This window comes from Salvelinus alpinus, chromosome 8 (genome assembly GCF_045679555.1).
Source record: "Salvelinus alpinus chromosome 8, SLU_Salpinus.1, whole genome shotgun sequence".
NCBI classification, from domain to species: Eukaryota; Metazoa; Chordata; class Actinopteri; order Salmoniformes; family Salmonidae; genus Salvelinus; species Salvelinus alpinus.
In genome coordinates this window covers 9,241,872-9,255,411 of record NC_092093.1, presented here as the reverse complement: position 1 = coordinate 9,255,411, position 13,540 = coordinate 9,241,872, and the positions used below count along the sequence as shown (strand labels likewise).

The 13,540-nt window shown below is 43.1% G+C and overlaps 2 protein-coding genes across 6 annotated transcripts in view; one reads left to right on the top strand and one right to left on the bottom strand.

Annotated features, from left to right (window-relative positions):
* Window positions 1-5,380, top strand: part of ino80 (INO80 complex ATPase subunit) — a 116,261-nt gene extending 110,881 nt beyond the window's left edge. For 3 of the 5 annotated variants that reach the window (XM_071412590.1, XM_071412587.1, XM_071412588.1), the window contains exons 35-36: window positions 2,545-2,760; window positions 3,162-5,380. In XM_071412590.1, the coding sequence (XP_071268691.1) occupies window positions 2,545-2,760; window positions 3,162-3,394 (449 nt within the window). In that variant the 3' untranslated portion in view covers window positions 3,395-5,380. The remainder of the gene's footprint in view (window positions 1-2,544; window positions 2,761-3,161) is intronic. The other 2 variants (XM_071412591.1, XM_071412589.1) reach the window with 1 other exon arrangement.
* A 2,544-nt stretch (window positions 5,381-7,924) lies between these two features.
* On the bottom strand, window positions 7,925-10,097 carry LOC139582513 (glutathione-specific gamma-glutamylcyclotransferase 1-like). The gene is made up of 3 exons (XM_071412586.1): window positions 9,404-10,097; window positions 9,210-9,245; window positions 7,925-8,998 (listed from the first exon to the last, which is right to left on the bottom strand). Exons 1-3 carry the CDS (start codon window positions 9,581-9,583, stop codon window positions 8,612-8,614), a joined length of 603 nt encoding a protein of 200 aa, XP_071268687.1. The 5' UTR covers window positions 9,584-10,097; the 3' UTR covers window positions 7,925-8,611.
* Between the last annotated feature and the right edge of the window lie 3,443 nt (window positions 10,098-13,540).

Here is a 13,540-nt window from a genome sequence, read left to right as displayed (position 1 = left end):
TAGAGAGACTAGCACTTGAGTAATATGATCACATTTTGTGGGTTCTAGTCAAGATTCTAGCAGCCGTGTTTAGCGCTAACTGAAGTTTATTTAGTGCTTTATCCGGGTAGCCGGAAAGTAGAGCATTACAGTAGTCTAACCTAGAAGTGACAGAAGCATGGATGAATTTTTTTCAGCTTTTTCATTATTTTTTTTAGAGGAATGGGAGATACGATATAGGCCGATTCATGTATTATTATTAAAAAAATTCTGGGTCACGGTTTGGCTTTTTCAGAGAGGCTTTATTACTGCCACTTTTAGTGCGTTTGGAGCACATGGATAGGGAGCCCTTTATTATGTTCAACATAGGAGGGCCAAGCACAGGAAGCAGCTCTTTCAGTAGTTTAGTTGGAATAGGGTCCAGTATGCAGCTTTGACGGTTTAGAGGCCAAGACTATTTTCATCAATGTGTCAAGAGATATAGTATTATAAAACTTGAGTGTTTCCCTTGATCCTAGGTCCTGGCAGTGTTGTGCTAACTCAGGACAACTGAGCTTGGGAGAAATACACAGGTTTAAAGAGGAGTCTGTAATTTGCTCTCTAATGATCATGATGTTTTCATTAAAGAAGTTCATGAATTTATCACTGCTGAAGTGAAAGCCATCCTCTCTTGGGGAATGCTGCTTTTTAGTTAGCTTTGCTACAGCATCAAAAATAAATTTTGGATTGTTCTTATTCTCCTCAATTAAGTTGGAAAAGTAGGATGATCGAGCAGCAGTGAGGGCTCTTCGATACAGCACGGCACTGTCTTTCCAAGCTAGTTGGAAGACTTCCAGTTTGGTGTAGCGCCATTTTACGTTCCAATTTTCTGGAAGCTTGCTTCAGAGCTCGGGTATTTTCTGTATACCAGGGAGCTAGTTTCTTATGACACATGTTTTTTTGTTTTTATGGGTGCGACAGCATCTAAGGTATTACCCAAGATTACATTTTGTTACACAGTTAGGTGGTTAACCGATTTTTGTACTCTGACGTCCTTGGGTAGGTGGAGAGTGTCTTGAAGGGCATCTAGGAATCTTTGGGTTGTCCGAGAATTTATAGCACAGCTTTTGAATGATCCTTGGTTGGGGTTTTAGCAGATTATTTGTTGTGATTGTAAACATAATAAAATTGGGGCCTGATAGTCCAGGATTTTGAGGAAAAACATTAAGATCCACAATATTTATTCCACGGGACAAAACTAGGTCCAGAGTATGACTGTGACAGTGAGTAGGTCCGGAGACATGTTGGACAAACCTCACTGAGTCGATGATGGCTTCGAAAGCCTTTTGGAGTGGGTCTGGACTTTTCCATGTGAATATTAAAGTCACCAAAAATGAGAATATTATCTGCCATGACTGCAAGGTCCGATAGGAATTCAGGGAACTCAGTGAAGAACGCTATCACAATCTCTTTCAATAATGACAGGAATGGAGGAGGTCTTTATTCCGGTGAGATTGCTAAAGCGAACACCGCCATGTTTAGTTTTGCCCAACCTAGATGGGGATAGCTGAGCTGACTACACTGCTAGTGGCAGATTTTATACCGTTCTCTCTCTCTCCCCCCTCTCCCTGGGAGATTCTTTTCCTCGACTCTCCTCTCCGTGACCCGGAAACCGAAAAGTGGCCGCCGTATGTAGGAGTGTCAATTGGTTAATAGGCGAACGGAGGCGTGTCTTCCTCTATCCTCCCACGAGGAAGCACAAGTCAGCAGAAGCTTTTTAGAATGTGACTGTCCCTTTGAATCAGCTGTTGTCTCCGAATAGAAAACCACACATTTCAAACGATACGCTACTTGTCTTTTTATATATAAAATGTCTCGCACAACAAGGGTAAATCGATTTTTTTTTTACCGATTTACGCATGTTCCTCTGTAAACGTAATTTGTCTGACATGGAGGAGATACTATCGCATTTGTTTCCACGTTCCCTCTCTTTGCCGCTTCTCCTCGATTACCTTAGAAGGAGGTGAGGTGAGAACGCGAGAAGTCGAGCAAAACCAAGACATTAAACCAGTAGATGGGGATAGCTCTGACGCCATCCACGTGTTCCTATGGAAAACTCCCGAGGGCTCATGAAGATGGAACTATTTGAATTTGAAGCGCACCATAATGCTGATTGGGGCTGAATGGCACCAAAAAGTCATGGTTAAATTGCTCGTAACTAGCAAAGGATCATGGTCGACGTAGTCATTTTCATCCTAAGAAAGTCAACATTAATTTCTATGGCATGAGGGCGAGAGCCGCCTTGTTGCCTGCCGGCCCACCGGTTCCAATCCAAAATGGATCACTATTTAATTAAATATCTCGATTTAACTTTAACAATTCACAGTTGGGGTTTGAAACTTGATCATTTTAGAGCCCAGAATTATTGAGTGTAATTTCCATAGGTGTTCTAGGGCAGACCAGGGCTTTTGGCACTGCTAGGTTTCTAAACAGTAGCCGAACCAGCAGAGTTGGTGACTTCAACGCTCCAGACCAGACACTGGGGGGGCCTGAGCAAAACCAATTGAAATCGCCTCTCCTTTCCAGGTGTGTCTAATCAGGACACGTCCAGTCCGGGGCGGGGAAGGTCTGGTAGGAGCCGGGGACGACCCAAAGGCTCTGGGTCCAGTTCTGGAGGCGGAGCCAAGTCTGCAGGGAAGGGGCGTGTCAGGAAGTCGACAGCGGGCAGCGCGGCCGCCATGGCAGGAGCGATGGCCGGGGCTGCAGCAGCCTCAGCAGCCTACGGATACAGTGTGACTAAAGGTATGTTAATGAGTTTACGCTTTCATTAAGTCATATGCGGTTGCTTTGTTTATGTAGTCCATTTATGTGAAGAATGAGTTTAAGGTTTGTAGTTGCTTGGGTCATTAAAATATTAGCAGGAAAGCTGATGAAGCTCAGGTATTCTTCTATGAAAAATGGCAAAACACACATTTACAGTTTAATGTTAGATCTGGCATGCAAAGCAGCAAACAGACTTTCACCTTGTTTTCATTGTTTTGTCTCTAGTGCCACAGTTGGAAGTTTATTTATTTATTTATTTTACCAGACCAGGTCAATTAAGATTTAAAATGTTTTTATCATCTGTCTTTGCCTTCTCCTCCCTCGCCCCCTTCCCGACCCTCTCCCTCCTCTTCCCTCTCCCCTACCCTTTCCCCCTCTAGCAGGTCTCCCTGCAGCCTCCCCTCTTCAGCCGTCTCTGGGTCGGTCAGGGACGGCCCCGGCCTTCTCCCCCAGCAGCAGTTCCTCTCCCAAGGGGAAAGGTGGCACTGTGGCCCCCAGCCAGAGTAACCCCCAGCAGAAACAACCAGGACATAGCCACCACCACAGTCATGGACATGTGACAGGAAGGAAGGGCAAGGGACCTGGCGGACCTGGGGGACCTGGGGCTCGATAGCATGTAGAGATGATGGACATCAACACAGTACACACACACACACACACACACACACACACACACAGTCCTAAGGACCTGATAGAGGCCAGATTGATCCAGCCCTGTGTTCTGTGTTTTAAACAAACACATCTGCTGCACTGACCAGCTTCAACTGTGAGCCCATGTGACCTGCTCCACAACCAATCAACCCAGAGGTGAGATGTTCCTTAACCAATCACACACCTCACTACCTGGAGGACCATGCTATCCCAGAAGGCATAGCGACGGAACAAATGGGCACTGTCGGGCATGATGGACACTAAACTATTCTGTGTGTACACACACAGACCATCATCGCAAGGTCCAAAACACACCCTCATCGCTTCCACCAATCACCTCTTCCTTCCATTAGTACCGTCCTCAGTGGACAGTTTCTGCCTCCAGCGTGTGTGTGTGTGTGTGTTGTGACCAAGAGTATTAAGAGTATTTCAAAGGGGTTTCTCTGTGATGAAAATAGACTTGGTTTTCTGTCTAAATAGTGAAAAGCAACTAGCCTGAGAAGCACCTGTCTGTGCTGTATTGAGAACTCCCTTTTGACACTCAGTGAGTTTGCAATACAGCGCCAGCAGACAGACAGGCACTCGGGCTTTAAGGCAACACCTTACAGCAACAATGCATCCACGCGTTAAGGGCTTCTAACACATAGAGTGCTCTCTCCAAATGGTGTTCTCCACTGAGCCATCTCATCCGTTAGGTAAAACAACTTGTTTAGGATTAGATCGGAATGCTTGCATCAAACACGTTAGGTTTATGTCATATGTTTTAAAACACGTAGTAATGTTGAACTACTCTTCTCTGCATTTCAACAACAGAATGTAAATTCGTACCAAACAACTAAAACGGACTGCTTTTTTAATTATAGCTCTTATTTTTATATTTATAGACCAACCGATGTTGTCATAGTGACCCATATCAAAAATGGCAAATTTCAATACCGTTCTGAAAAAAGCGTCTCTTTCTCCATAGAGTTTATCCCAACACAATGAGAAATGAAGGAATTCTAATATATATATTTTGTCGGATGAGAACAGATTGAGGGGGTATTTTGTGGTAAATTGAATTCCAAAGTGGTGAGCACTGCTTAATAAAGATGTGTTGCTGATCTGTTTGTGTAAAACTCTAGTGTGCTTCTGAAATGACACCCTGTTCACTATATCGTGCCCTACTTTTTGATTAAACTCTGGCCAAAAGTAGTGCACTATTTCAGGAATAGGGAGCCATTTCAGTTGCAACCTAATAGGTGTCCTTTAAAACTTAACTTGGATTGTAATATGTACCATAGAACTGAAGTTAATTTAAAAGTGGGTAATAATTTATCAGAATTCATGTGAACATTGTAAAAAATTGTATTGATGCCATTTTTATTTTTTAAAACAAGAAAGAGAAAAAAAAAAAGTTATACTTCTGATCAGAGTCTTTTGTCTTTGTGATGTCATTCAGTGATGTTTTGGGGTATGATGACTCGTGTTAATTAAAAGTTGTTGAACTAGGGTTGCCAAATCCTGGTAATTTTCCCACATTTCCCCGTTTTTATTTTTTTATTTTTGTATTTTATTTAATTTTGTTTTGATTTTTCCCCCAGAAGTGTCGGTTGGAGGATTCTCTGAATTTCTGCTTAGTCGTTCCCTCGTAATTCCACATCTTCCAACCAGGATTTCTAGAAAACCGGAGAATTTTGGGAAAGTTAGCGTAATTGTGCAACCCTATGTGGAACCAAGCACTATGTCTAGTTTTGAGAGTTTGTTCTGTGTTGGATACTATAGTGTGATGATGAAATCTCTTCTCCTATAACATGTAAATAAAAAATTGAGGGCGACATGTTGACCCCTGGTTGGTTCTTCCCCCAGTCTGCCTGTCTATTTTTATAGGTCATGTGTAAATATGAATACAAAGCTGTCATTTTACTAACCGGAGAAGCCAATTCAAAATAAAAGATTGATTAATCGACTTGTGTTGTGATGATGCGTTTAACAGCATATGCACTGGACATGTACAGTAGGCCTACTGTGAAACATTTCTTTGGTCAGAAAACGTTATTTTCCCCTTCACAAAAGGTCATAAATATTCAAACAGTTTACTACAGATAAACCGATGCAAAGCATAGACACACTTCAACCAAGGAGAGTTTGAATGAATACCTCAGTTCACTGTGCTCTTTCAGCTGCTCTTGACTGTCACATATTACGCAACCATTTACTGCTATGTATTTCTGCTATGTATCTCATATAGCCCTGCGGAGGTTTGTTTTTAGTCGTACAGTCTGTCCCCGTGGGAGTGTTGGCTGCTAGTTATCTTCGTAGCAGGTTTTTGTAAAGGCAGCTAGTGCAGCACTGTGGTCTAGCCAAGCTTAGAGTCCAAAATGACACCCTATTCCGAACATAGTGCACTACTTTGAGCCCTAAAAGCCCATGGTCAAGAGTAGTGCACTATAAAGGGAATAGGGTACTGTTTGAGATGTGAAGCCAGAGCAGAAAGTACTGGACACACTGATGAAGCCAGAGCAGAAAGTACTGGACACACTGATGAAATCAGAGCAGAATGTACAGGACACACTGATGAAGCCAGAGCAGAAAGTACTGGACACAGTGATGAAACCAGAGCAGAATGTACTGGACACAGTGATGAAACCAGAGCAGAATGTACTGGACACAGTGATGAAACCAGAGCAGAATGTACTGGACACAGTGATGAAACCAGAGCAGAAAGTACTGGACACAGTGATGAAATCAGAGCAGAAAGTACTGGACACAGTGATGAAACCAGAGCAGAATGTACTGGACACAGTGATGAAACCAGAGCAGAAAGTACTGGACACACTGATGAAACTGGTCATATTATGTAGTAGTTTGACCTTTTGGTTGTTGATGTCGAGGGTGAGAGAGACACACACACAGTAGCTCTTCTCTTGGTGATGTTATTGAACTCTTCTTACACAGTGGAAGGGTTATTCTTGGTGATGTTATTGAACTCTATTCTTACACAGTGGAAGAGTTATTCTTGGTGATGTTATTGAACTCTATTCTTACACAGTGGAAGGGTTATTCTTGGTGATGTTATTGAACTCTATTCTTACACAGTGGAAGGGTTATTCTTGGTGATGTTATTGAACTCTATTCTTACAGAGTGGAAGGGTTATTCTTGGTGATGTTATTGAACTATTCTTACACAGTGGAAGGGTTATTCTTGGTGATGTTATTGAACTCTATTCTTACACAGTGGAAGGGTTATTCTTGGTGATGTTCTTTCAGACGAGTGAAAGGGTTTGTCCAGTGTGTCACATTCAAGCATGGTTGCAATTTTTGATCTAGAGCAGGGGTGTCAAACTCATTCCACGGAGGGCCTAGTGTCTGCAGGTTTTTGGTTTTTCCTTTCAATAAAGCCCTAGACAACCAGGTGTGGGGAGTTCCTAACTAATTAGTGATGTTAATTCATCAATCAAGTACAAGGGAGGAGCGAAAACCCGCAGACACTCGGCCCCCCGTGGAATGAGTTTGACACCTGTGAACTAAGCCATCGTGGGGGTTTCATAACAGTCCATCAGCGTTCAGTGTATCTAACTGGTATCCTCTAGATTCTAGAGGATACCAGTTAGATACACTGAACGCTGATGGACTGTTTTGAAACCCCCACGATGGCTTAGTTGGTCAGTGGCCCTTATAAGTGATGTCAATTCCGAAATCCTTTACCGTAAGCTATGGGCATTATGTTAATGGTCAAGTTAAGAGAATGTCCTCAATGTTGACACGTGTACCTGCTTTTACCATAAACGATTGTTCAGTCTTCCTCGATTTTATATCTTCTGCCGCCTTCCGTTGTGGTAACTCAAAATGGGAAATTAATTATTTCTTTAGAATTGCCATCTAAAGTGTTCTAGAACCAGTATGAGGTTCCCTCTATGTTCTAGAGTATTGGCCTCAGGTGTTGATGCGTCTCCATGTCCTTCCTGACCTATCAGAGAGCTGCAGAATCTAACCACACGACTTCCAGGGATGCGCCGTCACCCCCGGTAACAGGTTACCTAAGACAGGACCTAGATAGTCTGATTTGAGTCACATCCAAAAGGACACCGTGTGCCAGCCAATGTTAGAGAGCACTGTGTGTGTTTGTGTTCAGCAGCCAATGGGGAGGTGTACCCTGAAGTGTATTTGGTTGACACCTGTGTGTGTTCTGGTGAGATGTTTGGGAGTGCTGTGTGTACATATGCAGTTGGTCAACGCCTTGTAATGAGTACTGCATGTTCCCTCAGTTGGCATTCAGCAGCATGGTGTAGATCATGTTTATCCAAACATGGAGCCAATGGGTTCCTCGCCTGAACTTGTCATATTTTACAGTCTACTGCAGTGGTTGTATAGGAGTGCTGGTATCGGCCCCATACCAAGTTGAGATGACAATATGGATGGTTGGTGGAAGACAGTTCTTTTTGGGTAGATCGGAACACTGCCTACTTACGGCTATGGACCATGATTAGGAACAGAAACAGCAACACAAAAGGATGTTTTGACCATTTATTGGTGGGATCTGCTAATCGACTGGATTTAAAAGTAACCTTTTACAACAAAGGTGTATGTAACATATCAGCCAGTTGGTAAATGAGTGACAATAGTTGAAATAAAAAAAAACACCAGATAGTACCTACATCAGTAGTTCATTAATGGACATGAAACTGAGAACCGTTAAAGCAGTGTCCCATTTAAGACTGAAATACAGTAGTGCCTAAACCAGAACTGAAAAGATAGAACCGTTTGGTCAACAGTGACATCTAATACACAGAGTCCCTTAAATTGTCTGGCTTGACAAAGTAACTTCACACCAACTAAATATTCATGCTTGGGTAAAAACAAATTATTAAAAAAGAGGCAGGCACTCGTCAACTCAAAGTGCATGCTTCCCTTTGTACCTCTTCAAGTCAGTCCTTTATGGCGTCAGGTTAACAGTGGATGGGCTAAGACAAGCTACACCATTACAGGTTTTACAAATACACAAAAGGACTGGAACACATCTGTTTTTATGAAATTAGAGACTGACTGGGCTAGCCTGTTACAGATAACATGTTTACACTAGGGTTGTATCCCAAATGGCACCCTATTCCCTACATCAGACACTACTTCAGTAGTTCACCATATGTACTAGGGTACCAATAGGAGAGCCCTAATCGTAGTATAGATGGAAGGGTATGGGCTACTGGGCCCCTAGCAGGTACGGCACTAGGGCCAGAGCAGCAGCCTCGATGGAGAACAGGTGTGGGTCGTCTACGTGAGGGCAGCTCCTCCTCATGAACTCAGCCAGGCGGAGAAGATACTCCAGATTGTGACCCGTCTTGCCCTGCCTGGTGGCGATCTGGTGCCCTATCACCTCAGGGCTGGCGGGCCCCAGGAAGAGTGGGTTGTCTGGGGTAGCAATGTAGAGGAGAGCCTGTTGGGTCTGGTTCGAGTGGTCATCCTCGGGGATGAAGTCTACGAGCTTGGTGACGTAACCGCCGCACACGGCCTCGCGCACATTCAAATACTTAAGGGACTCCTCGACCTGGGAACCGGTCACCTCGAAGGCCACGCCCCAGGTAGTTGCCTATTGGAAGTAAGATGTCATTAGACACTTCATTCAAGCTGACATTTTGTATAGAGGAAAAGCTAGAGATGTCTGTTAGACAGGTCGTTCAAAGACAAACAAGTGGATATTTCGCATTAATATAAGTGGAAATTAGTAATAAGGTTTGAGTTCTGTGGAAAGTACATAACTAAACCCCAAAAGGCATCATTTAGGAGGAAGTTCCACTTACGTCATCATCCTCAATCAGCGTCACCACTCTTCCGGGCTGCGTAGGAGAGAAAAATAGGTCAGCAACAACACAGACTAAATAAAGCCATAGTTAGCCATGTAGCCAAGTTGTACAGCGGCCACATCAGGGCGTGGTATCAAACTGTACATGCAACAACACTTTATGGTCATAGTAAATATTGATATTCATCTTACTAGGTCATCATTTCCACGATGGAAGTTGTCTCCGTGCCAGAAGCGTCTCTTATAGCCATGGATGTAGCCGACCTTGCTACTCTTGTATTTGAAGTCAGGCTTCCACACCAGAGAGCCGTACCCGAAGATCCACAGACTAGTCAGGCTGGTCTTACCGGCGATTATATCTTTAGGCTTCATTTTGGTCAGTAACTAGTCTTTTGATTTTCAAATGAAGTGATGGTAAAAAATAAAGAATAATTGGGTTGAGGACTCAATTTATTAGCTAGCTAGGTAATGTTAGCTTCCTTCGATCAAGGAGGAGCGGTATAGGTTGGCTCACAGTAATACCGCGGACAGTATTAGAGCCCAACTGCTTGGCAGTTGTGAAGATGGAGTATCGGAGTCCGTTTTGCCTTGCACGATGCATGCCGATGCATTAGTTTCGCCGCATACTGACTTAAAAATCCATAGTAGCCGCTTGGCTAGCTTTTCGTATCAAAATAAAACAGGCAAAAACCGTTTGGCTAGCTATCCAAGCCAGCCGGTAGTTTACGACGAACCGAGAACTTATTTATGAAACCGTTTTTTAAGGAGTTGATCTTAAGGTTTCTTCGGAGAAAGCTTTGCGCTCAGTCGTGTAGTCGTTCTCTTGATACCAAATGGCGTATTCTCATGGTAAATTTATATCCAAGAGTCCAAATGTGTTCGACACTTATGACTATGTTTTCAACCAATTATATCTCAGAGAGGCTGATTTTCATGTGGTGGTAGCGAATCAGAGATGCGTGTCCCAAATACGTAGGAATTCCAAACCACGCTCAAAATTCTATTGGCGTTGAGGCTAAAATTAAAACACGCCCATGCCTTGCAGCGATTAGTTTGTAAAAGCATCAATCATAACAGACAAGCCTCTGATTGGGTACTTTTAAACTGTCACCCCAGACAACGATACATCTCATTATCCATGACTGGCTGATGCAATTTACCTCAGCATTTCAGGCCAGTCAATAGCCCGAGACATTGCATCAGATTCATAGTAGATACCAAGTCTCTCAATTTGGGGGAGTTGAACATCTTATCTTTTAACATGGAAAATATACTAATAAAGTCAAGTGGACAAATAGTGGAAGGTCAATGAAGGTTTAGGCCTAAATTAGATTTTGAATGATTGGAGGCCTATCTCTCTAGAAAGTAAGGAATGAGCCAAATCAGAGTGTTCTTGTTTGGATCGTGTAGCCTATGCAATTCGGCCTACGTTTGTCTGTGTCGAGCGAGCGTGTGTGTGATTGAGGGGGGGGGGGGGGGGGGGGGGGGTTATTAATGTGCCTGGGACATCAGAGTGCGCTTCCTCTGCGTCATACATATTGGTTTTACACCGTGGCCACGGGGCAGTACTGTAACCTAGCCTACTGTATACTCAGCTCAAATATCCAATGGCACGAACAAAGGCCAATACCACGTACTGTATCCTCCTTCCCTCTTTCCTCTCTCACTCAGCCAGGTGTAAAAGCCATGTGCACTCCGATTATATAAGTCTGTGGTGCACTCTAGGCTGTGGGCTAGACATTGTTGAAACCTGCCTAGACAAGTAGCCTATAGGTCTACTGTAATGTACAGGATGTGCCTTCCTTCACACTGTACTGTACTTCACTGCTGCAAGCACCATGAAACTGATGAGAATAACTGTCTGGACTAGTTCAAGACTAGCTCCAGACTTGCTCCAGACTAGCTTAAATTAAAACAAAAGCCATGTTAGTTACTATAGTCGATCCATGAGCTGTATCAAGCAGGAGAATCTTAATACTAGATTATATATAAATAGCTTGGCATTAGCTTGTATGATACGATCCAGACCTCTGTGTAAGCTGTTTATTATAAGTCTACTGTGTACAAGCCTTTCCTCTGCCTCAGAGATTTCCACCGAGTGGACAAAACATTAAGGACACCTGCTCTTTCCGTGTCTGCCATTCAGAAGGTGAACGGGCAAGACAAAAGATTTAAGTGAATTTGAACGGGGTATGGTAGTAGGTGCAAGGCGCACCGGTTTGTGTCAAGAACTCTAACGCTGATAGGTTCTTTACACTCAACAGTTTTCTGTGTGTATCAAGAATGGTCCACCACCCAAAGGACATTCAGCCAACTTGACACGACTGTGGGAAGCGTTGGAGTCAACATGGACCAGCATCCACGTGGAACGCTTTCAATTGCCAGGTCGCAATTGTAAATGAGAACTTGTTCTCAACTTGCCTACCTGGTTAAATAAAAGGTGAAATAAATAAAAAAAATACCTCGTTTTGTACACCCAATGTAAATCTCCTATCACACCATGCCTTTCAAGGAATTGAGTCAGATCCATCCACTTCCTCCCAATGTCCTGTAAAAGCCTAGTTCAGGGCTATTTTGCCGCATTCGGTCTTCACAAAGGTCCGCACTTTAAATGTATTATATTTTCACGTCAACAAAATAGTCCATCGCCTGACTGTCTACCTTTCATTGATTGTCATCATGCTGGACAGAGTAAAGAGACTGTAAATGTAGGCCCTTTCAATGTCAATTGAGATTGTCCCCCCCCCCAATTACTTTTTGTCCCCCCCCAATTAAGTTCACATAGTAATGCCTACCTGATGAACCAATGAAGGAATATTAAATCAAGGAATATTCATTGAATATTTATTGATTCAATTATTTTCTTAGTGATTCAGATACGTACAGTGCATTCGGAAAGTATTCAGACCCCTTGACTTTTTCCACATTTTGTTACGTTACAGCCTTATTCTAAAATTAATTCAATAATTTCCCCCCTCATCAATCTACACACAATACCCCATAATGACATCACAATACCCCATAATGACATCACAATACCCCATAAGCAAAAACTGGTTTTTAGAAATGTTTGCAAATATATAAAAAATAAACAACTGAACTATCACATTTACATAATTATTCAGACCCTTTATTCAGTACTTTGTTGAAGAATCTTTGGCAGCAAATACAGCCTTGAGTTTTTTTCCTCCCATTCTTCTCTGCAGATCCTCTCAAGCTCTGTCAGGTTGCATGAGGAGATGTTCGATCAGGTTAAAGTCCGGGCTCTGACTGGGCCACTCAAGGACATTCAGAGACTTATCCCGAAGCTACTTCTGCTTTGTCTTGGCTGTGTGCTTAGGGTTGTTGTCCTGTTGGAAGGTGAACCTTCACCCCCCAATCTGAGTTCCTGAGTGCTCTGTAACAGGTTTTCATCAAGGATCTCTGTACTTTGTTCCTTTCATCTTTCTCTCGATCCTGACTAGTCTCCCAGTCCCTGCCACTGAAAAACATCCCCACAGCAGGATGCTGCCACCACCATGCTTCGCCGTAGGGATGGTGCCAGGTTTCCTCCAGTCGTGATAATTGGCATTCAGACCAAAGATTGCAATCTTGGTTTCATCTGACCAGAGAATCTTGCTTCTCATGTTCTGAGAGTCTTTAGGTGCCTTTTGGCAAACTCTGGTACTGGTACCCTTCCCCAGATATGTGCCTCGACACAATCCTGTCTCGGAGCTCTACGGACAATTCCTTCAACCTCATGGCTTGGTTTTTGCTCTGACATGCACTGTCAACTGTGGGACCTTATATAGACAGGTGTGTGCCTTTCCAAATCATGTCCAATCAATTGAATTTACCACAGGTGGACCCCAATCAAGTTGTAGAAACATCTGAAGGATGATCAATGGAAACAGGATGCACCTGAGCTCATAGCAAAGGGTCTGAATAAATAAATGTGGATTATGTGTTGTGGATATGTGGTAGTGGAGTAGGGGCCTGAGGGGACACACTTAGTGTGTTGTGCATTCTGTAATGAATGTATTGTAATGTTTTAAAAAATTGTATAACTGCCTTAATTCTGCCAGACCCCAGGAAGAGTAGCTGCTGCTTTGGCAGGAACTAATGGGGATCCATAATAAATACAAATACAAAACTCCCCTGTTGTATCCCTGGTATGGTGTTTCTCAGTAATAGTCTCAGCTCTGTAATGTGACTGAACTGGTCGTTTATTATACGGGTTCAATTCAGAGATAAAGATCTGAAATAGGGACATGACTGCTTGATCTCTCCTCAATGATGTAAAACCCGACTTTAAGATTATTGAAGCAATAGGATTTAAATACATATTCT